General features: G+C 38.6%; 1 protein-coding gene across 12 annotated transcripts in view; it reads left to right on the top strand.

Moving 5' to 3' along the window:
• LOC108717998 (regulating synaptic membrane exocytosis protein 1) overlaps positions 1–25626 on the top strand; it is a 195401-nt gene that overhangs the window by 90247 nt on the left and 79528 nt on the right. For 11 of the 12 annotated variants that reach the window (XM_041564689.1, XM_041564688.1, XM_041564686.1 and 8 more), the window contains 8 exons: positions 157–269; positions 11659–11789; positions 11931–12102; positions 12442–12595; positions 12790–12861; positions 20532–20685; positions 21898–22023; positions 24767–24829. In XM_041564689.1, the coding sequence (XP_041420623.1) occupies positions 157–269; positions 11659–11789; positions 11931–12102; positions 12442–12595; positions 12790–12861; positions 20532–20685; positions 21898–22023; positions 24767–24829 (985 nt within the window). The remainder of the gene's footprint in view (positions 1–156; positions 270–11658; positions 11790–11930; positions 12103–12441; positions 12596–12789; positions 12862–20531; positions 20686–21897; positions 22024–24766; positions 24830–25626) is intronic. The other variant, XM_018265499.2, reaches the window with a different exon arrangement.

Raw genomic sequence — 25626 nt, 5'->3', positions numbered from 1 at the left:
GATGCCCGTTACCAGATGCTCATGTCAAGTCATGTTCATGCCAAGGAACGTTGTCAAAAATTGTTCTGATTATAGATTTGGAAAGTTGGATTTTTTTTTTTAACCTTGCAGACTTTATTTGATATCTGTTAAAAAATGTGTATCATTTGATTTTAGGTTCCAGTTCTTTTGAATCTCAAAAGATGGATCGGCCTTCAATATCTGTCATTTCTCCAACTAGTCCTGGAGCTCTAAAAGATGCGCCTCAGGTCCTGCCAGGACAGCTTTCTGTAAGTATGCCAGTAGATGGTTCCCAGATGCACACATTTTTATAGTTTTGAAAATATCCAGATCCACGTTTGGCACTGGTTAAAAACGTAACAGACTCTATTCTAACTGTGCACTTTAGTACACTCTGCTGGTGACACTGACAAGTCATCGATGTATGGCAACGTTGAAATTCCGAAGAAAAGTCCTTGAGAAACAGGTTTAAAGGGGACCTGTCACTCTGACCTAAAAAACTGTATAATAAAAGTTCTTTTCAAGAAAGCCAAATTCTTTTTTTTATTAAAACATCCATACCTGTTATAAACTTGTTTAGAGATCTCAGCTGTCAGTCATATATCACCTGCCCCTCTTCTATGCCTTAGATATAGAGGAGGGGCAGGCAGTTACTTTCACTTTTTATACATCCTGGATGTCACTGCCCTCCACACATTCCTCCTCCTTCCTCACCATCTAATTGTGAAACCAGTGCATGGGCATGGCATCAGGTGCCCAATTCTGGTGTATAAATAAAATGTTGGCATGATACAAAGCTTGCCTTAAAAGCAGGGTCCACAGAATGACACATGCCTGCTTGATGTGATGTGAATTTCAAGGCTATCAGAAAATAGATTTAAATGTATATAGTGTAAGTGAAGTTTATTTTTCTTGAATAACACCATTAATAGGATTTGGAATGATTTCTTAGGGTGGCAGGTCCCCTTAACCCTTTTTAGTGCCGGACGCTTTGGTAACTTTTATTGCCAGACATTTAGGAACTTGAGGATTAACTAGGAAAACAATATATAGTTTTTTTCAGGACAACCTAAGCTTTAAAAATATGCCAACATGTTGGTATAATTCCACTTCTGTAATTAGTTATATGCTTCTAACTGTCAAAAAACATGAAAAAATGCATATCTTCCATAATATTAACAGATATTGTAGAAACACAATTTATTTTATGCATGCAATTACAAGGCCCATGTCTCCAGAACACACCAATACCAAATATGTATAGTTTTATGGAGATTTCTGATTTCAAAAACTACCACATTTGCAAAGTGATGCTCTGGAAACTTGCATACTTCTGAGTTCAAGGCCCAAAACTCCAATAACAGTAGGTTTAACATAAAAAAAGATAGATTTTTGGAAAGCACAAATTCTGATGAATACAAAATAAGTACATATGTCTTTCTATTCCAAAGTACCCAGCCATAATGCTTTCCTAAATTCACTGGGTTTTTTTTATAAACATTTCTGACAGTTTTGGAAAATGACCTCAAAGCTTCCAGTTTCCCACATAACATTAGGTACCAATATAAATGACCCTAAATATGAAGGTCATGGGTTTGCTGAACAGTTTGATGTGCAATGTGCATAGCTTAACTGACCTATTTGGCCTCTTGGCCCCAAAATGAAGACCCCATATGCTTTATCATTTCTTTTATTCAAGCTTCTGCAAAATCAACACATTTACTGCATTTTATGTGAGTTAAGGCTACAAAAAAGTAAGCTAATCCCATAAAGCCATATATTTATGGGAAGTACACATTCTTCCAAATCTAAAATAGGTAAAAATATCTTTCTACTCCAAAGTACCAAACTGCAAATCTTTCCTAAATTCAGCGATTGTAAAGAGATTTCTAAAAAATCACCTCAACGTTTCCAATGTTCAGCAGACTATCTCCCACATATCATTAGCTAACAAGATAAAATACCCTAAAGATGGTGGTGGTGGTCCACTTAACAGTTTTATGCCAATAGGCATAGGTTTACCTAAGTATGTGGCTCTAGGTAACCTAAAAGGAAGACATCCCATATGATCTATCATCCTCAGTGTATTCCAGGCACTATGAAAGCTACAAAAAAGTGCAATAACCACGTAAAGTCATAAATTCCTAGAAAGTACACATTGCCCTGAATCAAAAATGAGTACATACGTCTTTCTTCTCCAAAGTAGCAAACTGCAAATCATTCTGAAATTTGGCAATTTTGATGAAATTTCTGAAAATCACCTCAAAGCTGCCTCCCACTTTAAAACATCTTATATCCCACATACGGTATCATTAGATACTAGAGATGTCGCGAACTGTTCGCCGGCGAACTTGTTCGCGCGAACATCGGGTGTTCGCGCTCGCCGGAAGTTCGCGAACGTCGCGCGACGTTCGCCATTTTGGGTTCGCCATTGTTGGCGCTTTTTTTTGCCCTCTCACCCCAGACCAGCAGGTACATGGCAGCCAATCAGGAAGCTCTCCCCTGGACCACTCCCCTTCCCTATAAAAACCGAAGCCCTGCAGCGTTTTTTCACTCTGCCTGTGTGTGCTGAAGAGATAGTGTAGGGAGAGAGCTGCTGCCTGTTAGTGATTTCAGGGACAGTTGAAAGTTTGCTGGCTAGTAATCGTTTTGATACTGCTCTGTTATTGGAGGGACAGAAGTCTGCAGGGGTTTGAGGGACATTTAAGCTTAGGTAGCTTTGCTGGCTAGTAATCTACCTTCTACTGCAGTGCTCTGTATGTAGCTGCAGTGGGCAGCTGTCCTGCTTCTGATCTCATCTGCTGACTGCTGCAATAACAGTAGTCCTTGTAAGGACTGCTTTTATTTATTTTTTTGTTGTTTTACTACTACTACTACTACTACTATAAGAGCCCAGTGCTATTAGTCTAGCAGTGTTGGGGAGTGGGACTGGTGTGCTAATCTGCTGCTCCTAGTAGTTCAGCAGCACCAACTTTAATTTTTTTTTTTTAATATTCATTTTTTTTTATTTTACTTTTTTTTATTTTACTACCGCTGTAGTAGTGTATAAGTTGACCTTTTAGGCATTATTTGCCCTGTAGGCTTTATTTGCACACTGTTTTCTTCAACCCGCCATCTAGCTGTGTGACCTTGTTCACATTCTGTCTAAATATCCATAATATTACCGTCTCCAGAAAAAACACCGGAGTGACTTTTTTCAAGCAGCCATAATATATTTTACGTAATCCGTATCCACCGCTGTAGTAGTGTATACGTTGACCTTGTAGGCATTATTTGCACAGTGTTTTCTTCAACCCGCCATCTAGCTGTGTGAGCTTGTTCACATTTTGTCTAAATATTGATAATATTATCGTCTCTAGAAAAACCACTTGAGTTACTTTTTTTCAAGCAGCATTCATATATTTTACGTAATCCGTATCCACCGCTGTAGTAGTGTATACGTTGACCTTGTAGGCATTATTTGCACACTGTTTTCTTCAACCCGCCATCTAGCTGTGTGACCTTGTTCACATTCTGTCTAAATATCCATAATATTACCGTCTCCAGAAAAAACACCGGAGTGACTTTTTTCAAGCAGCCATAATATATTTTACGTAATCCGTATCCACCGCTGTAGTAGTGTATACGTTGACCTTGTAGGCATTATTTGCACACTGTTTTCTTCAACCCGCCATCTAGCTGTGGGACCTTGTTCACATTCTGTCTAAATATCCATAATATTACCGTCTCCAGAAAAAACACCGGAGTGACTTTTTTCAAGCAGCCATAATATATTTTACGTAATCCGTATCCACCGATGTAGTAGTGTATACGTTGACCTTGTAGGCATTATTTGCACACTGTTTTCTTCAACCCGCCATCTAGCTGTGTGACCTTGTTCACATTCTGTCTAAATATCCATAATATTACCGTCTCCAGAAAAAACACCGGAGTGACTTTTTTCAAGCAGCCATAATATATTTTACGTAATCCGTATCCACCGCTGTAGTAGTGTATACGTTGACCTTGTAGGCATTATTTGCACACTGTTTTCTTCAACCCGCCATCTAGCTGTGTGACCTTGTTCACATTCTGTCTAAATATCCATAATATTACCGTCTCCAGAAAAAACACCGGAGTGACTTTTTTCAAGCAGCCATAATATATTTTACGTAATCCGTATCCACCGCTGTAGTAGTGTATACGTTGACCTTGTAGGCATTATTTGCACACTGTTTTCTTCAACCCGCCATCTAGCTGTGTGAGCTTGTTCACATTTTGTCTAAATATTGATAATATTATCGTCTCTAGAAAAACCACTTGAGTTACTTTTTTTCAAGCAGCATTCATATATTTTACGTAATCCGTATCCACCGCTGTAGTAGTGTATACGTTGACCTTGTAGGCATTATTTGCACACTGTTTTCTTCAACCCGCCATCTAGCTGTGTGTATTATCGTTTCCAGAAAAACCAACTGAGTTTTTGTTGTTGTTGTTGTTTTTTTAAAAATAATGCCAGGCAAAGGCAGGCCGCCACGCAGAGGCCGTGCTAGGGGCCGTGCTGCTATGCAATCCTGTGGCCCTAGCAAATTGCCCAGTTTTAAAAAGCCAATGACCCTGAACTCCCAAAATGCTGAAGAGGTAGTTGACTGGCTTACACAGCACACCCCATCCTCTACCGTTTCTAACTTTACCACAACATCCTCCTCATCCTCCACTGCTATGGCCACCCCACGTAACACTTCCTCCACCACCGGTGCCCCTTCTTCACTGGGGTCAGAGGAGTTATTTTCCCATGAGTTTCTTGAACTGAGTAATGCGCAACCATTATTGCCAGAAGAAGATGAAGGAGATGAGGACCTTACACCAGATTTAATTCTGGCAGAGAACACGATAGAGATGGACATAATGAGTGATGAGGAGGAGGTCCCCGCTGCTGCTTCCTTCTGTGATGTGTCAGAAGAAATTGATGCATCTGAGGAGAATGATGATGAGGAGATTGATGTTTTGTGGGTGCCTAGTAGAAGAGAGCAAGAGGAGGGTAGTTCAGATGGAGAGACGGAGAGTCAGAGAGGCAGTAGGAGAATAAGACTTAGAAGAAGCAGGGAGGACAGCCCGCAGGGATCAGTAGGGCAACAACATGTATCGGCACCTGTGTTCAGCCGGCCAACGCACCCGCCATTGCCGCCAATGCCGCCAACTTCTACTGTTACCGCCAGATCGCACACTTCCAAAAAGTCAGCAGTGTGGGATTTTTTTAATGTGTGTGCCTCTGACAAAAGCATTGTAATTTGCAATGAGTGCAGTCAGAAACTGAGCCTTGGTAAGCCCAACAGCCACATAGGTACAACTTCTATGCGAAGGCACATGAGCGGCAAGCACAAAGCACTTTGGGAGCAACACCTCAAAGGCAACAGGCAAACTAAAAGCCACACTCCTTCTGGTCCAGCATCTTACTGCTCTACCTCTGCTCTCCTTGACCCGTCTGAACCACCCTCCACTCCGCCTTCCACCTTGACCAACTGTTCCCATTCCCAGTCATCTGCCACCAGCCAAGTTTCTGTGAAGGCCATGTTTGAGCGTAAGAAGCCAATGTCTGACTGTCACCCCCTTGCCCGGCGTCTGACAGCTGGCTTGTCTGCACTCTTAGCCCGCCAGCTTTTACCATACCAGCTGGTGGACTCTGAGGCCTTCCGCAAATTTGTAGCAATTGGGACACCGCAGTGGAAGGTACCCAGCCGCAATTTTTTTTCTAAAAAGGGAATACCACACCTGTACCAACATGTGCAGAGCCAAGTTACCGCATCTCTGTCACTTAGTGTTGGGCCAAAGGTCCATATGACTACTGACGCATGGTCCTCCAAGCATGGTCAGGGCAGGTATGTCACCTACACTGCCCACTGGGTGAACTTGGTAATGGCTGGGAAGCAGGGAATGGGTAGCTCAACAACAACAGTGGAGTTGGTGTCACCGCCACGGATTGCACGCGGTTCTGCCACCACCTCTACTCCTCCATCGCTCTCTACCTCGTCTTCTTCTTCTTCTTACTCTGCTGCTGGGTCCTCCTTCTCCTCCTCCACACCTGTGCACCCCCAGCTCCCCCTAGGCTATTCGACGTGCCAGGTACGCCGTTGTCACGCTGTCTTGGGGATGACGTGCCTGGAAAGCAAAAACCATACCGGATCTGTACTCCTGTCATCTCTGCAGTCACAGGCCGATCGGTGGCTGACCCCACACCAACTGCAGATCGGAAAAGTGGTGTGTGACAATGGAAGCAATCTGTTGGCAGCGTTGAGACTAGGCAATTTAACACATGTGCCCTGCATGGCACATGTGTTAAATTTAATAGTCCAACGTTTTGTCTCCAAGTACCCAGGATTCCAGGACGTTCTCACCCAGTCCAGAAAGGTGTCGGCCCATTTCAGACGTTCCTACACAGCCATGGCACGCCTTGCTGACATTCAGCAGCGCTACAACATGCCAGTCAGGCGTTTGATTTCTGACAGCCAGACTCGCTGGAATTCAACGCTCCTTATGTTGGAACGTCTGCTGCAACAACAAAGGGCCGTCAACGAGTACCTTTTTGAACTGGGTGGTAGGACTGGATCTGCACAGCTGGGGATTTTTTTCCCCCGTTACTGGGTGCTTATGCGCGATGCCTGCAGGCTCATGCGACCTTTTGAAGAGGTGACAAATATGGTCAGTCGCACCGAAGGCACCATCAGCGACCTAATACCCTTCGCTTTATTCCTGGAGCGTGCCGTGCGACGAGTGACAGATGAGGCTGTAGACCAGCGTGACGAGGAGCTGGAAGCGCACGATTTCTGGTCGGAATCACCAGAACGAACCCAGGCACCTGCTGCAACGCAGGGAGAGGTGCCAGAAGTGGAGTCAGAGGAGGAAGGTGGCTTTGTGGAGGAGGAGGAGGAGGACCAACAGGAGCAGGCTTCCCAGGGGGCTAGTGGTGACCTTTTGGGGACCCCTGGTCTTGTACGTGGCTGGGGGGAGGAGACCGTGGATGATGCAGTCCTTGATAATGAGGAAGCGGAGATGGATAGCTCTGCATCCAACCTTGTGAGAATGGGGTCTTTCATGCTGTCATGCCTGTTGAAGGACCCCCGTATCAAGAGGCTTAAGGAGAAGGACCTGTACTGGGTCGCAACGCTACTAGACCCTCGGTACAAGCATAAAGTGTCAGAAATGTTACCAACATACCACAAGTCCGAAAAGATGCGGCATTTACAAACCAGCCTGCAAAACATGTTGTACAATGCTTTTAAGGGTGATGTCACTTCAGGAACTCATCAACATTCCAGGGGCAGAGGTGCCAGTAATCCTGCCACGAGCACACCTGCAAGGACAAAGCCCTTTGGCCAGTCTGTAACGTCAGACATGCAAATGTTTTTCTGTCCAAGGCAGCGCCACAACCCTTCTGGATCCACCCTCAAAGAACGCCTCGACCGGCAGGTAGCGGACTACCTGGCATTAACTGCAGATATCGACACTCTGAGGAGCGATGAACCCCTGGACTACTGGGTGCGCAGGCTTGATCTGTGGCCAGAGCTGTCACAATTTGCCATGAACCTCTTGTCTTGCCCAGCCTCAAGTGTGCTCTCAGAAAGGACCTTCAGTGCAGCAGGAGGGATTGTAACTGAGAAGAGAACTTGCCTTGGTCACAAAAGTGTTGATTACCTGACCTTTATTAAAATGAATGAGGGGTGGATCTCGGAGGGTTACTGCACGCCGGAAGACTTGTTCTGACTTCTATGCAGCTGTCCTTCTCTTCAAGCCTCATGACTCCACACACAGCTGTCCTTTAGCGTCCTCCTCCTCCCTCCGCCACCGTTACAAACTAGGGTGCAAACCCTACTGGTTTAATTTTTTCTGGCCTCTGTGCTTCAGTGGCTGCAACCAAAAAAACTGGGCAAACAATGTCTACAAGGTCAACGTATGGCAAAAAATGACTATTTTCAGCATTTATATGGCATATTTTTTCTGGCAACTGTGCTTCAGTGGCTGCGTCCAAAAAAATGCATATTTTCTGCATTTATATGGCATAATTTTTCTGGCCTCTGTGCTTCAGTGGCTGCAACCAAAAAAATGCATATTTTCAGCATTTATATGGCATAATTTTTCTGGCCTCTGTGCTTCAGTGGCTGCAACCAAAAAAATTTATATTTTCAGCATTTATATGGCATAATTTTTCTGACAACTGTGCTTCAGTGGCTGCGACCAAAAAAATGCATATTTTCAGCATTTATATGGCATAATTTTTCTGGCCTCTGTGCTTCAGTGGCTGCAACCAAAAAAATTTATATTTTCAGCATTTATATGGCATAATTTTTCTGGCAACTGTGCTTCAGTGGCTGCGACCAAAAAAATGCATATTTTCTGCATTTATATGGCATAATTTTTCTGGCCTCTGTGCTTCAGTGGCTGCAACCAAAAAATTTATATTTTCAGCATTTATATGGCATAATTTTTCTGGCCTCTGTGCTTCAGTGGCTGCAACCAAAAAAATGCATATTTTCAGCATTTATATGGCATAATTTTTCTGGCAACTGTGCTTCAGTGGCTGCGACCAAAAAAATGACTATTTTCAGCATTTATATGGCATATTTTTTCTGGCCTCTGTGCTTCAGTGGCTGCGGCCAAAAAAACTGGGCAAACAATGCCTACAAGGTCAACGACGTTAACCTTGTAGGCATTGTTTGCCCAGTTTTTTTGGCCGCAGCCACTGAAGCACAGAGGCCAGAAAAAATATGCCATATAAATGCTGAAAATAGTCATTTTTTGCCATACGTTGACTCAACGTATATGGCAAAAAATTACTATTTTCAGCATTTATATGGCATATTTTTTCTGGCAACTGTGCTTCAGTGGCTGCGACCAAAAAAACTGGGCAAACAATGCCTACAAGGTCAACGTATGGCAAAAAATGACTATTTTCAGCATTTATATGGCATATTTTTTCTGGCAACTGTGCTTCAGTGGCTGCAACCAAAAAAACTGGGCAAACAATGTCTACAAGGTCAACGTATGGCGAAAAATTACTATTTTCAGCATTTATATGGCATATTTTTTATGGCAACTGTGCTTCAGTGGCTGCGTCCAAAAAAACTGGGCAAACAATGCCTACAAGGTCAACGTATGGCAGTTGTTTAAAGAGAACAGTAGATTACTAGCCAGCAAAGCTACCTAAGCTAAAATGTCCCTCAAATCCCTGCAGACTTCTGTCCCTCCAATACAGAGCAGTATCAAGCAGATTACTAGCCAGCAAACTTACTATCATCTGTCCCTGAAATCACTAACAGCTCTCCCCCTACACTATCTCTTCCAAGCACACACAGGCAGATTTTTCAGATACATTTTTGCCCTTGATCCCCCTCTGGCATGCCACTGTCCAGGTCGTTGCACCCTTTAAACAACTTTAAAATCATTTTTCTGGCCAGAAATGTCTTTTCTAGATGTTAAAGTTCGCCTTCCCATTGAAGTCTATGGGGTTCGCGAACCGTTCGCGAACCGCTCGCATTTTTGCGCAAGTTCGCGAATATGTTCGCGAACTTTTTTTCCGACGTTCGCTACATCCCTATTAGATACCAAGATAACTCACCCTATATATGAATGCCAGGCTCCACTGAAAAGTTTATTACCCAATGTGTATAGGTTTACCTAAGTATGTAGTATACCCAAAATGTACCTTGTGCATTCTATGCTTATATTTACACTAATTCAACACACAGTTCTATGTGTGGTAAAAGCTGCAAAAAATACAGTGACCCCTTCCTAAACCAAGTGGTTTTTATTTCTGAATATCAGCTAAGACTGTTTCAATGTGCCACATTTATCTCACACAATGTTTTATATGGATTACATGAATACAAACAGAACAAAATCAAGCAAAATTCAGCTTTTCTTGTAAAGGGCAGTACTGAAATGTGCTTTCTTTGCAATTATGAGGTTTGTTTTTTTCTGATTGTGTTAGCAAGTCAGAGATCTGAAAATCATTACTAATTAAAGACGTCTGAGACCAACACAGAGTTCAAATAACTGCTTATGTAGTTTTTGTTATCCTTTTTTAGTTCAATATGTCTGCCATCTAAGTGGCAGTGCAGCTAATTATACTGTAGTTAAATCAAATTGATACTAAACATGGGGTGATGGGGTGGTTGACACATCACTACAGTGCAGGAACTAAGGGTGGACAACAGTGCCACCTGCCTAGGGTGTAGCAATTTTAGTAATGGAAGTGCTGCACTTCTGGTGCATTGAAATTGGAGGTATGTAGAGGTGAACATACTATTCTGTGTGCACACCTTGAAGATATTCCAAAGTAATGGGAGTGGTACAATTCTGGTGCATTTATGGAATAGGAGTGCTGCAATTCTTGACCACTCCTGTGTCAGCCAAACATTCCTGCAGGTCCTTTGCAATTATATGAGTGTTTGCCATTGCCTTTCTGGCCAGCAAACTAGCAGTTCTCTCTAAATGTTTTCTTGGTCTTCCAGATCTTGTCTTGACTTCCACAGTTTCTCTCAACTGCCATCTCTTGGTGACAATACATAAAGTGGAAATTGCAAGCTTGAAATCATTTTGCATTCTTTTAAAAACCTCCTCCTGTTTTGTAGGCATCAATTAGCTCCATTTTTAGATCCTCATTCGCTAACTCCACACACACTTGCTTAGAGGAGCCCATGGTTGTTGAGAGACAACAATGGGCTGGTTCTCCTGTTGTCAACAGGTGAAACTCCTAATTGCTGTTAAGGCCTATTGAGATAAGTATGGTCAGGGACCTTGCAAAAACAGTGTTTATTACTGGAAAACTGAAAGAGAGTTCATATATTTGCATATGCCTCAATACTCTTTTCTCTGAGACTCTGAGAATATGTCTCATGAACTGTGTTCATTAAATCAGGGGTCCCCAACCACCGGGTCGCGGACAGTCCTGAACTGGGCCGCCGAGTTTAGCCCATAATTAACTTGGCACCCGAATTGGATGCGCAGTTGCCGCTGTCCCCCCTCCCCCCCTCCCCCAGTCCTTGCAAAAAATTTTCCTCTTACACCGGTCCCTGGGCCAAAAAAGGTTGGGGGCCGCTGCATTAAATAATGTGTAACTCTGTATTAATATTTACAAATTTGTTGTTTTATTACTTTTAAATTACGAAATTGACTAAACATGTAAGTTGGCCAGCGGTGCCCATACTTTTCAACAATCAATAATGAATGCCATGTGGGAGAGTAGTAATATCCAAACCATTGTTTGTACTATAAAATAAGTGTAAACATTTAGCAGGGGCCTAACAACATGACAATTCACGGTTAAATACTGGAAGAAAGTCTTGTTTCAGTCAATCCGTTATTCGTATGTTAATGTTTTTATTACCATTATAGAATAGTGTTCCACATTGTAGGAAAATGAATAGAAAATTTCCAAGCATTTTGGATAATAGATCCTATATCTGTACTGAGTTACATGCTTAAGCAAGACAGTAATTTGTTAAATGGAGCTGAAAAAAGAAAATTGTGCAGTAGTATAGAAATAAATAACAATGTGTATGATGTGCTTCTATAATTTCTTTACTACTCTACCACATTTTAGTTATGAAAATGACAAAAAACCTATTTATATTTTCTGTAACAGTCCACATTTGATTCTAAAGCTCAAAATCTTTGTTATAGGTAAAATTGTGGTACGACAAAGTGGGCCACCAGCTAATAGTTAATGTCTTGCAAGCAAGAGACCTGCCAACACGGCCAGATGGAAGACCTAGGAACCCTTATGTAAAAATGTACTTCCTTCCAGATAGAAGGTAATAGTTCTACAGACAAGGATTATTCATATGATAATACAAAACATGTATTGCTACCTGGCTATGGAAATAAAGTGCCATTTTATAAAATGTTAATAGATGGCAGTATATAACCGCTGTTTGCTTTGTTATTTAATGCAGCGATAAAAGTAAAAGGAGGACCAAAACAGTGAAGAAAAGCTCAGAACCAAAATGGAACCAATCATTTCTCTATTCCCATGTGCACCGTAGAGACTTTAGAGAGCGAATGTTAGAAATAACTGTGTGGGATCAGCCAAGAGTACAAGAAGAGGAAAGCGAGTTTCTTGGCGAGGTATTATTAATCCAAAATTGTTTTAAAGAAAAATTGATTATTTGCATTACTCAGACAGTTTTAACCACTTCCTCTGTAAAATATGCAAATAAAATTAAATACCCCAAATCAGAGTGATTATTAGAGGAATGTACACACAAAATAGTTATTTGCTTTATCCAGACAGTTTTAACAACTTACCTTCTCAGAAACCATTGTAACCAGAAAGCTACAGACATTCAGTATTTTAATTTGTCTTCTAGACTTTTATGTCTTTTTTTTTTTTGTGGGGAGGATGCCCAACGAATAAAATATTTAGGTATGCAGACATTTTTTCTGACCCTGATGCTTCCCCCTTAGATCCTGATAGAACTAGAGACTGCACTATTAGATGATGAACCTCACTGGTATAAGCTACAGACACATGATGAATCTTCACTACCTCTGCCTCAGCCATCACCTTTCATGCCAAGGAGACATGTTCATGGAGAAAATTCTAGCAAAAAATTACAAAGTAAGTCTAAGGGCTCTCCATCGTCTGTGGAAATATTTGTGGAGATCCATCTCCTGTTCATGGGTTTGTCAGCACCAATGTATTTATACTTTTCTAAAGCCTTCTCTGCTTTTACTATACATTATTCTTTGACTATCTTATGTTCCATGAAATGACCAAGTGTACTGGTATTAATTTGCCTTGCTGTTGTACAGGATCTCAACGAGTCAGTGATAGTGACATCTCAGATTTTGATGTTGATGATGGTATTGGAGTAGTTCCTCCAGGTGCGTTGTTGAATGGCATGGTCCTTCTCTTTGCTTTCGCTTAGTTCCGCTAATCCAAACTCAAGTGGGATGTTCATTTTGGAGATTCAGTGTATTGTGGAGATAAACCTGATAATAAACAAGGATCGTTTCCATTAAACTGTGTAAAAATGCAGAGTATTTTTCCAGATATCATTACTGATTACAGTAGTACTGAATTCCCATGAAACTTTTTTAAAAAAAGGTTATAAATATTTTACTTCACAATGCTCTGAGCCAATAAAAAATGCAACATTGAATTTTGGAAATACTGTAACACCGTATTACTAATTAGTGTCTCCAGGCACATGGACTTATTTGTTTCTTTGTTTGCTTTACAGCTAAATAGTCTGCAATTCCAATAACATTTTGCTGGTGCACGGTAGTAGTAACAGTGCATGCTGCATGGCTAACAGTCTAACTTTTACAGAACTACTGTATAGGCCTTTAAATAAGCCTTAACATAATCCTGTCAGGGCATAGTTATCATTTGTGGAAGTATTAATTTGGCAACAAATTACATTTTGAGTTAGCTGCCCCTTCATCTTTATAAAATGATGTTATTTATGTTTAAGAATTTCTTGTCTGCCAGCCTGCAATCCATGTGGTCTGCCTTACAAAAACATTTTTAAGACCACCACAGATTAAGTCATTGTCAAGCCACCGAAGAGGCTTATATGTCACCCTAAATAACAATGAAGTATTGTATAAGACTTTCCTGAGGCCATATTTCACATTATGTAACAGTGTAAAATTGTCCTTTAAGGAGACATATTGTATAAAAACAAAAATCTGCCAGTGAATTATACTCCTCTAACTATAGAAGGAATGTGCTTAAAAAATATGTTTGGGGCTTGAAAAATCTATCTAGCTCTGCCCATCTGTTCGACTTCCTGCCTGCTGAATTCTCTGGCTGTGCAGGGGAGCCACTGGTATTCAGTACACTGCATTGTAGGAAAGGAACCAGCAGCTAGGCTGACCTGATAGGGAACTGAAGCCTGCTCGTATGACTGCAGGGCTGTAATTATCTTTTTTGAAGACAATATTAATTTTTAGCCCCAAGTGAAATCAACACTATGGTATTATTCATTATTGCCTACAAAATTAGTTTGGTTGTTTTTTAACATATCCTATATGTCTCCTTTAATGCTATTATGTTTGTATGTGGCCACAGACCAATAACAGTAAAATCAAAATAATTTAAAGATAAATAAAAATATATATATATCTACTATGTTTTCTTTAAAAGTGTACCATGCATCTATATTACTGAAATTCTAAAATTCTAAAAGTGTTTAAGACTAGAGACACACAAAACATTTTGACAGTGTCTATCCTTCAATGTCTGCTCCTTCATTGTTGATGAAATCCTTAAAGGGATACTGTCATGGGAAAATTTTTTTTCAAAATGAATCAGTTAATAGTGCTGCACAGCAGAATTCTGCACTGAAATCCATTTCTCAAAAGAGCAAACAGATTTTTTTTATATTCATTTTTGAAATCTGACATGGGGCTAGACATATTGTCAATTTCCCAGCTGCCCCAAGTCATGTGACTTGTGCTCTGATAAACTTCAATCACTCTTTACTGCTGTACTGCAAGTTGGAGTGATATCACCCCCTCCCTTTTCCCCCCAGCAGCAAAACAAAAGAACAATGGGAAGGTAACCAGACAGCAGCTCCCTACCACAAGATAACAGCTGCCTGGTAGATCTAAGAACAACACTCAATAGTAAAAACCCCCATGTCAGATTTCAAAATTGAATATCAAAAAATATCTGTTTGCTCTTTTGAGAAATGGATTTCAGTGCAGAATTCTGCTGGAGTAGCACTATTAACTGATGCGTTTTGAAAAAAACATGTTTTCTGATGACAGGATCCCTTTAAAGGGATACTGTCATGGGAAAAAAATTTTTTTTCAAAATGAATCAGTTAATAGTGCTGCTCCAGCAGAATTCTGCACTGAAATCCATTTCTCAAAAGAGCAAACAGATTTTTTTATATTCAATTTTAAAATCTGACATGGGGCTAGACATTTTGTCAATTTCCCAGCTGCCCCATGTCATGTGACTTGTGCCTGCACTTCAGGAGAGAAATGCTTTCTGGCAGGCTGCTGTTTTTCCTTCTCAATGTAACTGAATGTGTCTCAGTGAGACATGGGTTTTTACTATTGAGTGTTGTTCTTAGATCTACCAGGGAGCTGTTATCTTGTGTTAGGGAGCTGTTATCTGGTTACCTTCCCATTGTTCTTTTGTTTCGCTGCTGGGGGGAAAAAGGGAGGGGGTGATAATCACTCCAACTTGCAGTACAGCAGTAAAGAGTGATTGAAGTTTATCAGAGCACAAGTCACATGACCAGGGGCAGCTGGGAAATTGACAAAATGTCTACCCCCATGTCAGATTTCAAAATTGAATATAAAAAAATCTGTTTGCTCTTTTGAGAAATGGATTTCAGTGCAGAATTCTGCTGGAGTAGCACTATTAACTGATGCGTTTTGAAAAAAACATGTTTTCCCATGACAGTATCCCTTTAAGTTTAACAGTGGCATCTACAGTAACTATACCTCAACATCAATTTAGTAAAAGATGAGACCAAACAAAAGTGCTTCAAACTGTAAATAGTTTGTCTCATGTAATAAATTTGCCCATGAGATTTTATCGGCTTTTTGCAAGCACATCAGAAACTGCCTTTTTGTCACTTTGCTAAGACAATGTTTTTATGTTCCCCAAATGACTGGTTTTAAATATGTTGTTTTACAGTAAGATACAATCCCAGTTGAATGAATGTTATGTCTACAATAGGGTTGTGCCAAATATTCTTATTCTGATAAATATGCCCTCTTCAATCACAGAGTATTATGGACTTAACACTCTAAACTATTTGGGATGTTTTATTTGTTGAGCTTTCGGTAATAGTCCCAAGAGAATGTGCACAATAGCAGTAAATGGTGGTAATGTAGAGCGCATTGCCCAAGGTGCATTTAGGCAAAAGATACAAAAAATGTCTCCCATATGTAAAAATCTTACAGAATGCATGCAGTCTGGAAATTGCATAAATTAAATAGTGAGGCACACTACCATCAAAGAGAGTCACCTGTAGCTCCGTACCAACAGAGGCTATGAGAAGCTCCATGATTAATGAGACAAAATGTAATCATTTGTGCTCATAACTTTATGGTGATTTTCTTTATATTCACTGTGCGATTGACCAGTAATCTCCATGGTGTGTTTTCATAGGCTAACTTTGGCTTAATGTGCTTCCTGTTGTCTTGTGCTGTATTTATTGTCATTATGTAAACTTTGTAATGTAATCCATTTATGTTGTATTTGTACTACATGTGTGTGCACACTGTAAATAGAGATAGGTAAAGTTGCACATATACCACAATTAACCTTAATTTACCTGTGGTATAATACGTGAAGGGTCTTCCTTTAGTAATGGTTTCTATATTTATAATTTTTTTGATACAGTATTAATAGATGTGACATCCATTGCATATAACACAGAAACATGTTACATACACATTTACAAACACATACGCAAGTGCAGTCATGCTAAAATGAATACAAATGTGGCTTTCCGGATTCATTAAAGGAACAGTAATACCAAAAAATAAAAATGTTCTAAAGTAATGAAAATATAATGTACTGTTGGCCTGCACTGGTAAACCTGGTGTGTTTGCTGCAGAAATTGTACTATAGTTTTTATAAACAAGCTGCTATGTAGCAATGGGAGCAGCCATTCAATGCTGGGAAGGGAGAAAAGACACAGGCTGCACAACACATAACAGATAAGCTCTATAGTAAACAGTGGGATTCTACAGGGTTTGTTATCCATTATCTACAGTGTATCCTGTGCTTGAATGGCTGTCATTAAGCAATAATAAGTTGGAAAAAATATGAAGAAATCAGTGTTTAGTCCATTACAGATGAAGTGGTTACAATAGAATCCCCTATAATTAATATATAAATAAAGTATAATGCAGCTGTATATGCTGCATTTTTTTTTTACAAAGATCAATATTACATTACATAAAGAGATGCATACTACATGCATTAAAAACTCACATGGTCTGTATGTAGGCATGCAGTCTGAATGTAATCTTGAGACATGAAATATTGTAATCTATTTCTAGCCTGCTAGGCAGACATAAACGCAGCCCACACAAACAAAGAATTTTTCCAGAGTATAGCCTATAAATATGTGGTTTCATCTAGCTATCATCATCATATTTGAGGTTACACTTACTTCTGCGGCAAATGTCTTAAGCATATTAACATAGTAAGTTTGGTTGAAAAAAGACACCTGTCCATCAAGTTCAACCTTTTAAGTCTTTATATAACCTGCCTAACTGCTAGTTGATCCAAACAAGCAAGGCAAAAAACCCAAAGAATCCTATTTAAAGCCTCTCCAATTTGCCTTAGAGGGGGAAAAATTCTGACTCCAAGATGGCATACGGACTAGTCCCTGGATCAACTTGTACTATGAGCTATCTTCCATAACCCTGTATTCCCCCATTTGGTATATAACTTTATTTGCAATTTAATTTTTAGGATTGTAGTACTGACAAAACAAAGTACACTTTTTTCCCACAAGGCTTTTTGATTCATCAACAGCAGTTCTCAACCCTTTTGCATGTAGTTCTCACAGGGTTATCATAGTTAGCTTTCAGGCCTTATCTATTTAAAACATGACTATTTAAATCTCCCTTGAGAATACGGATGAGTAAAGGGATACTGTCATGGCAAAAAATGTTTTTTTCAAAATGAATCAGTTAATAGTGCTGCTCCAGCAGAATTCTGTACTGAAATCCATTTCTCAAAAGAGCAAACAGATTTTTTTTATATTCAATTTTGAAATCTGACATGGAGCTAGACATATTGTCAATTTCCCAACTGCCCCAAGTCATGTGACTTGTGCTCTGATAAACTTCAATCACTCTTTACTGCTGTACTGCAAGTTGGAATAATATCACCCCCTCCCTTTTCCCCCCTAGCAGCCAAACAAAAGAACAATGGGAAGGTAAACAGATAGCAGCTCCCTCACACAAGATAACAGCTGCCTGGTAGATCTAAGAACAACACTCAATAGTAAAAACCCATGTCCCACTGAGACACATTCAGTTACACTGAGAAGGAAAAACAGCAGCCTGCCAGAAAGCATTTCTCTCCTAAAGTGCAGGCACAAGTCACATGACTGGGGGCAGCTGGGAAATTGACAAAATGTCTAGCCCCATGTCAGATTTTAAAATTGAATATAAAAAAATCTGTTTGCTCTTTTGAGAAATGGATTTCAGTGCAGAATTCTGCTGGAGCAGCACTAATAACTGATGCGTTTTGGAAAAAATGTTTTTTCCCATGACAGTATCCCTTTAAGGAAACTGCAGTTATATATGTTTTTTACTTTGATTCCCAAAAGTAGTTGCATTAGTGCAATGGTTGAAATTTTGATTCTATGATTTTAAGATAAGGCCAGTGATTTTGAAGAGCCTAACATCCAATCTGGCCTCACTAAATATATATCTCCATCTTGTAATTTGTGCCATTCATTCTGTATGAGTTGATTTGTAATACAGATGTGCATGCCCAAGGACTTTATTTGTTGGATTTTGCAGTGTGAAACAAATACATTATCTCTGCCCTTAGCTTCCATGATTTATAGCTAAGAGAACAGAAAACACACTATTTGATCTTGTTATTGTTTAATTTTTTTTTGTACTAAAAGTAGTAAGTAGCCATCAAGATTATTTTGGTATTTCCATTATTTGGAATACTAATTAATGCCAAGATTAATTGATCCTAATTTGAAAGAATGAATTCTAAAGGATAATTTTTGTGGCTGACAGAGAGAGGAACTTTCATCACAACATCAGTCTTGCAACAGTGATTTATGTTCAACAATAGAGAAAGAATCCATATCCCATCTGGCTGATTTAATGGGTGGATTTTGAAGTTGCTCTTTTTTTATTGGTCAACATCTCACTTTAGTACAGTGCTAATAGTTCTGCCAAGGCAGGTGGCTGCCTTTTAGATGCCACCTGCCATGTTAACAGAAGATTTGTACCAAGCAGTGAAATTTCTTATTTTTTAATCATATAAAGTAGTCAATCAAATGCAGATACCAATCAATTTCCTTCAGCCTGATACTTTATACCCAACTGCAAAATGGAAATTGCCCCTTGATTTATAATGGCACAAATATGGATAAACAGTGGCTAACAAAGCAGTGATGCAAATACAAAAAATATGGGTTTATTGAATAATGTCATTAAAAAAACATAATGTATTTAGGTAAAATATGAGAGATGTAAAAACTGCAGAAAATTAAAGAAAACGTTACTTTTATCCATATATATTTATATTAGGGATGCACCGAATCCACTATTTTGGATTCGGCCGAACCCCCGAATCCGTTGAGAAAGATTCAGCCAAATACCGAACCGAATCCTAATTTGCATATGCTTATTAGGGGTGGGAAGGGGAAAACATCTTTTACTTCCTTGTTTTGTGACAAAAAGTCACGCGATTTCCTTCCCTGCCATTAATTTGCATATGCAAATTAGGATTCGGATTCGGTTCGGCTGTTCAGAAGGATTGGGCCTAATCCGAATCCTGCTGAAAAAGGCAGAATCCCTAACCGAATCCTGGATTCGGTGCATCCCTAATTTATATATTATTTATTTATCCATGTTAATATTAGGATCATATTAGAATAATATAATCAAATCTATTACAATCTAGTGATTGGACAGTTCAGCTTATACAGCTAATAGTAGGAATAGTGGAAATAGCTGAGCTAACATGATAAACATTGGATATATATATATATATATATATATATATATATATATATATATATATATATATATATATATATATATATATATATATATAAATAAAGGGCACACCTAAAATGGCACAAAAATTAACAAATTTAATGATGATAATGAAATCATCATATAATTTAAGGTAACCATGTGCCACCTTCTTTGCAGATTAAAGCAGTTTCTAAACACCTGAGTGCTATCTGAATAACTTCTGTCAAACTAAATTCCCAAATTTTTTTTTTGGATGGGGTTTTGTATTTTAACTTTGCAACAAGCAGTGTGAAAAGATAATAATGACATAATTGTTGACTCTATTTTCTAATTCACAGTCTTTACAACAAAAGATATATTTGTATTATTGTTTTATTTATTGTATTATGTTTTATGAGAGTACTTCTCTTTTTTTAATCCAAACAGTTTAGTGTAACTGAGACACACAACAGCACAAACCTGTTGAGATTGTGGTCTAGATAATCGTCACACTGGCTAATTCCTAGCCAAAAGTTATTTGTTCAATATGGTTTGTAAGCATAGATTCTTAAGTGTTTTTATTGTCTGTATGTTACTGATCATCTTAGATTTTGCTTCTTAATACAGAGCTTAACATATTATTTATTCTAATAAACATCAAGCCCATTTATTAGAACCTTTCCAGCTTTACGTCTTTTTTTTTTCTCACTGTCTATCCCAGTCTTGAAAGAGCATATTTGGTGTCAGTGTTTAAAAGTGTGTATATCTTCCTATTTGCTTTTATGGATCAAGTCACTGATTCATCATAGTTTGAAAATAATCTTTTGTTGTACATTTTCTTTGGCATTTATTAATAGGCGCAAGGTCTAATGCTAGAGAAAGTAGATCTACTACATTAACTGTGCCAGAGCATCAAAGACCAACTCATCACCGTTCACGCTCAGTATCTCCTCACCGTGTTGACGATCAGGGCCGGACCCGTTCACGTTTACCAAATGTGCCATTACAGAGGTATGCAATGGCAGCAGGAAAGTTTCAGTTTTAATGCAGGCTATTGTTATTCTTATAAATTCCAATAATGATGTGTTTTATCAGGTCCAGTAAGTATTATTGTAATAATCTTTCAGCTGGATTTGTAATTATATTTATATAATGAACTTAAAGAAAAACCTACTGTACTAACAGAGCATATACATAGATATACCTGATATATCAGCTTTTCACTTGCTTTAAGACTGAGTGCCAGATCAATTAAATATAAGGATTTTTGAATAACTAATTATTTTGTAAAAAAACGAATTTGATTGTATTTTATACATTCAGGGTTTCAGGTTGTGCCTAACTTTTGACACCCCCAAGTGCTGCAAGCCTTTCCTTCTCCATTAAGCGCCTCTTCTCCAGCGTGAACAACCCCAACTTGGCCCAATATTATTATATCAGATATGCTGTAACACTCAATTACACTGGAGTCAGGAGAACTGTGTCTCCAAATCAATTGCCAGCTATAATAGAGCTATTATTTAAATATTTATTAAATATAGTGGGGGTCATTTATTATCATTTGAAAAAATTGTACCTGTGTAGTAACCCACAGCAACATAGTTACATAGTTAAATTGGGTTGAAAAAAGACAAAGTCCATCAAGTTCAACCCCTCCAAATGAAAACCCAGCATCCATACACACACCCCTCCCTACTTTTAATTAAAATTCTATATACCCATACCTATACTAACTATAGAGTTTAGTATCACAAAAGCCTTTGATATTATGTCTGTCCAAAAAATCATCCAAGCCATTCTTAAAGGCATTAACTGAATCAGCATCACAACATCACCCGACAGTGCATTCCACAACCTCACTGTCCTGACTGTGAAGAACCCTCTACGTTGCTTCAAATGAAAGTGCTTTTCTTCTAGTCTAAAGGGGTGGCCTCTGGTACGGTGATCCTCTTTATGGGTAAAAAGGTCCCCTGCCATTTGTCTATAATGTCCTCTAATGTACTTGTAAAGTGTAATCATGTCCCCTCGCAAGCGCCTTTTACGCCTTTAGCGAATTTGTAATTAGCTGTGTTCAGCCAGCTGCAGATAGTACAAAGAAGGGACCATTTGATGTGTTGCAGTTGATTACTGCTTAGATTTGCACAGTATTGTCATATTAATATATATATAGTAACATAAAGGACACAAGTTGCTTATAAGATCTTTATTTCTTCAAATATTTAGAAGCCTAGATGAAATCCATCAAATGAGACGATCACGGTCTCCAACAAGACACCATGATGCCTCCCGCAGTCCCGTCGATCGCAGGTCAAGGGACTCAGACAGTCAGTATTTGTCTGAGCAAGAAAGGTATTTTGCTTTGACTAATACAGAAAATTTGATATGAAACATTCAACAACATTACACTTAGGGGGTTATTTATCAAAATCTGTAATGTTCTCACTATTTTCTGAAAACTGTTTCCCCCCCATTTTCACAAATTTTAATTGTGTGGAAAAAGTTGAGATAAAATCGGAAAAAATCCAAATCATACAATTTTTTACACTTAGGGGGTTATTTATCAAAATCTGTAATGTTCTCACTATTTTCTGAAAACTATTTCCCCCCCATTTTCACAAATTTTAATTGTGTGGAAAAAGTTGAGATAAAATCGGAAAAAATCCAAATCATACAATTTTTTGGATTTTGCACCCGAAACCTATGATTTTTCTGTAAAATCCCCCGAAAGTTAAAATTTTTTCGCGAACCCAGCGCAACACACAAAATCCTCCAACTGTCAATCTGCCATTGACTTTTATATGTTCTCGCCAGGTCTGAGTTGGAGTACTATTTTCTTTTAGCAGACTCGGGGTATAATAAATCTCAAAAAAATGTAGATTTTTTTCCCTAAGAATAAACTAGTATTTTCCCCTTTAAAACTCCAACCAGAAAAATGTGGACTTTACTAAATAACCCCCCTTGGTGTCAGTATTTAGCTGGTGGTGTTTGCTATTGGTATTTGTCCTCCATTGTGCATCCAGCACTTAGTTATGATTTACCAGGAAATGCTACCTACTAATTGACTGCCATGGGTTAACAGACCTGTAGTGAACTTTGCTTTCTTTTTAGTTTATCACTACATCATTACAATCATCCTCTGTTATGCTTTTGATGTTTGACTTCATTAAATTATAAAAGCTGGAGAACTACAGTACAATATGCATGGTATCAAAATCAGCTTGTATGATGTAAAATATCTTAAAATGTAATGCACTATTCTTTAAAGGAGAACCAAAGCTTATTTAATCTACAAATGCTACATTTTATGTCCTGGGTGTTTGTACCAGCCAAAGGCCAACACAGGCCTTTAACAATGAAAATCTGTGCCCCTGATGATGCTGCCGTGGCTCTCTATCTAATCTTAAAAAACCTCCCAGTGTTTGTAAATTAGCCCAACTTAGTGAGTCTAAACTATTGTAAAGCAACTAAAGCCAGAATAACAGTTTGGTAATATACTCTATTGCTCTACCTATCTATGTAAAACAGTGTTTTGCTTCTAGAAGAAATTAATCTTTCTTTTATGATCTTGTTATATTTCTGAGCCCGAAACATGGACATATACATGGGGGCCTAAGTTGCTGTACCTAAACATCAGTATACGACAGAAATAGCAGTACACTGGCAAACTTTAATCTTGGGTATTAGTAAGACTTTTTAATGCCAACTCAACGCAAAAAAACTGAATAAGAGCAAATAAAACTCAGCAGCTTAACAGTTCTTTTTTCTTCTTGGATGTTCTGTGCTACATTTTAAACATAGAATATCCTTTAGTTATAGTATCTTTGAAGAAAAACATATTGCTCTTATCTGTGGGCAGGCACATCAACCAAGCCACATTAATTTCAAATGTCAGATATAGCTATCATTAAAGGGGAACTCCGGCTTCCAAACTAATTCCAACTTTGATTAAGAGGCCACATAACACAGAAACCCCTGATATACCTGTCACAGTTAGCTGTTTCTTCAAAAAGTATGCATAAATACCATTTTGTATGCTGAAATCCAGTGGTTTAACACTTCTTCTCTTTCTGCATCATTTGAAATTCTGGCAGGGAAGCAAAAACACTTCTCCACAGCTTACAGACAGCATGCAGGAACTACATAACCCATAATGTATTGCACTGTGATGTTCCGTTCCATATTGAAATCACGTGTGCAGGGAATTGTGGGGTTTGGAGGATGCAGTCAAAGGACAGATGACTGTTGATACAAAGTAACAGTAGTCAGCCAGCTCAGCAATGTAGTCAGAAAGATCAGCAAAAGAGCAGGAGGCTAGGCTTCGGGAACTGTGAGAAACCATTAAAAATCATGAAAAGTCTGCATATTTTTTAATTGATGTACAGTATATTGCAAAGTTGCTTGATATTTTGTTTTCTTTTGAAAAAACTCAAGTTATGTTTGTGTGGAGTTCCCCTTTAAACCTGATGTACTTTAATCTGCTTTCCAAACAGATGAGTTTATTATCTGTTTATTAATAACAAGAAAGAGGGGCACATTTACTTTTGGTTGAATATTGAGGGTTAATTAACCCTCGATATTTGACCTTCAAAGTTAAATCCTTCAACTTCGAATATCGAAGTCGAAGGATTTAGCGCAATTTGTTCGATCGAAGGAATAATTGAACAATTAAATCCTTCGAATCGAACGATTCGAAGGATTTTAATCCATAGATTGAACGATTTTCCTTTGATCCCAAATTGGCTAGAAAGCCTATGGGGACCTTCCCCATAGGCTAACATTGGTGCTCAAGAGGTTTTAGGTGACGAAGTAGGTGGTCGAAGTTTTTTTTTAAGAGACAGTACTTTGACTATCGAATGTTCGAATAGTCGAATGATTTTTAGTTTGAATCGTTCGATTTGAAGTAGCCAATTCGATGGTCGAAGTAGCCAAAAAAATACTTCGAAATTCAAAGTATTTTTTATTCTAATCCTTCACTCGAGCTAAGTAAATGTGCCCCCATATCTTTGAATAGTTTTGCATCTCCTTTTGTGAATACTAGGTGCATCATTGCTTCTCTGTTTATCTTTCATTACTGCTAATCCCGTGTGCCCAGTGAACTTCTTATGCTTCCCCGAGCAAAACGTGGACGAAGTGCAGAGTGCCTACATACCATCAGGTACAGTAAATCAGCTAATATATACTTGATTCAACTTACTCTAGATGTAGTAATTTACTTTTTTGGCGTGCTTGATAATTACAATAAGACTGGCATTTATTTTTTCCTTTTATATTTGTGAAATTATTTCCATACCGTACAGCTGCATCATAAGATTATACAAACAAAAGAGAAACCCCTGGGACAGTTCAACTGTTTTTATTTGTGACCAGTGAATGCACAAAGGGCTATACCACCAAACTTCTTACAACATGGAATAAGCTAAAAATAGGTGTATTGTTATATATATAATTTCTTGCTCTGCATTTACCAAAGCACCTTGTTCACTTTGAGGAAAATATCACTGGTATAGAAAGTATCAAATCTAGCCAATAGTAGTGCAGGCACCACTTTTGTAAAACACCAAGTGCCCTAAAAACATGAGCAGGACAGACTTATGCTGTTTTTAGATTAGATGGCCAAGTTTCAGTATTAAGTAATCAAAAAGAGTTTGTATTTTGCACTTACCATTTTTTGGGAAATAAATACCCTTAGCTTTATTTCTCAAAAGTAACGTTTTAAAGGGGTTAAGAAACAAATCAAATGCTGTTTTGGAATTGTATTTTGGACTTTTTTTTACAGAAATGCTTGAGTATATATTTGCTACAACATAAACAATGTTGTGAACAGCAACTTTTCTATAAACACCAACATAGCACACTTCTTAGGTTTTTGTAGCTCAGGATCATGCATGATATCTGATTATAATCCTTCAGATTCCACTTCCTCAGATTCCCTGTAGAATTCAGGAATCTCTA

Source organism: Xenopus laevis, chromosome 5S (assembly GCF_017654675.1).
Source record: "Xenopus laevis strain J_2021 chromosome 5S, Xenopus_laevis_v10.1, whole genome shotgun sequence".
Taxonomy (NCBI): Eukaryota; Metazoa; Chordata; class Amphibia; order Anura; family Pipidae; genus Xenopus; species Xenopus laevis.
The sequence above is the reverse complement of the archived record's forward strand: the minus strand, read 5'-3'. Positions and strand labels throughout refer to the sequence as shown.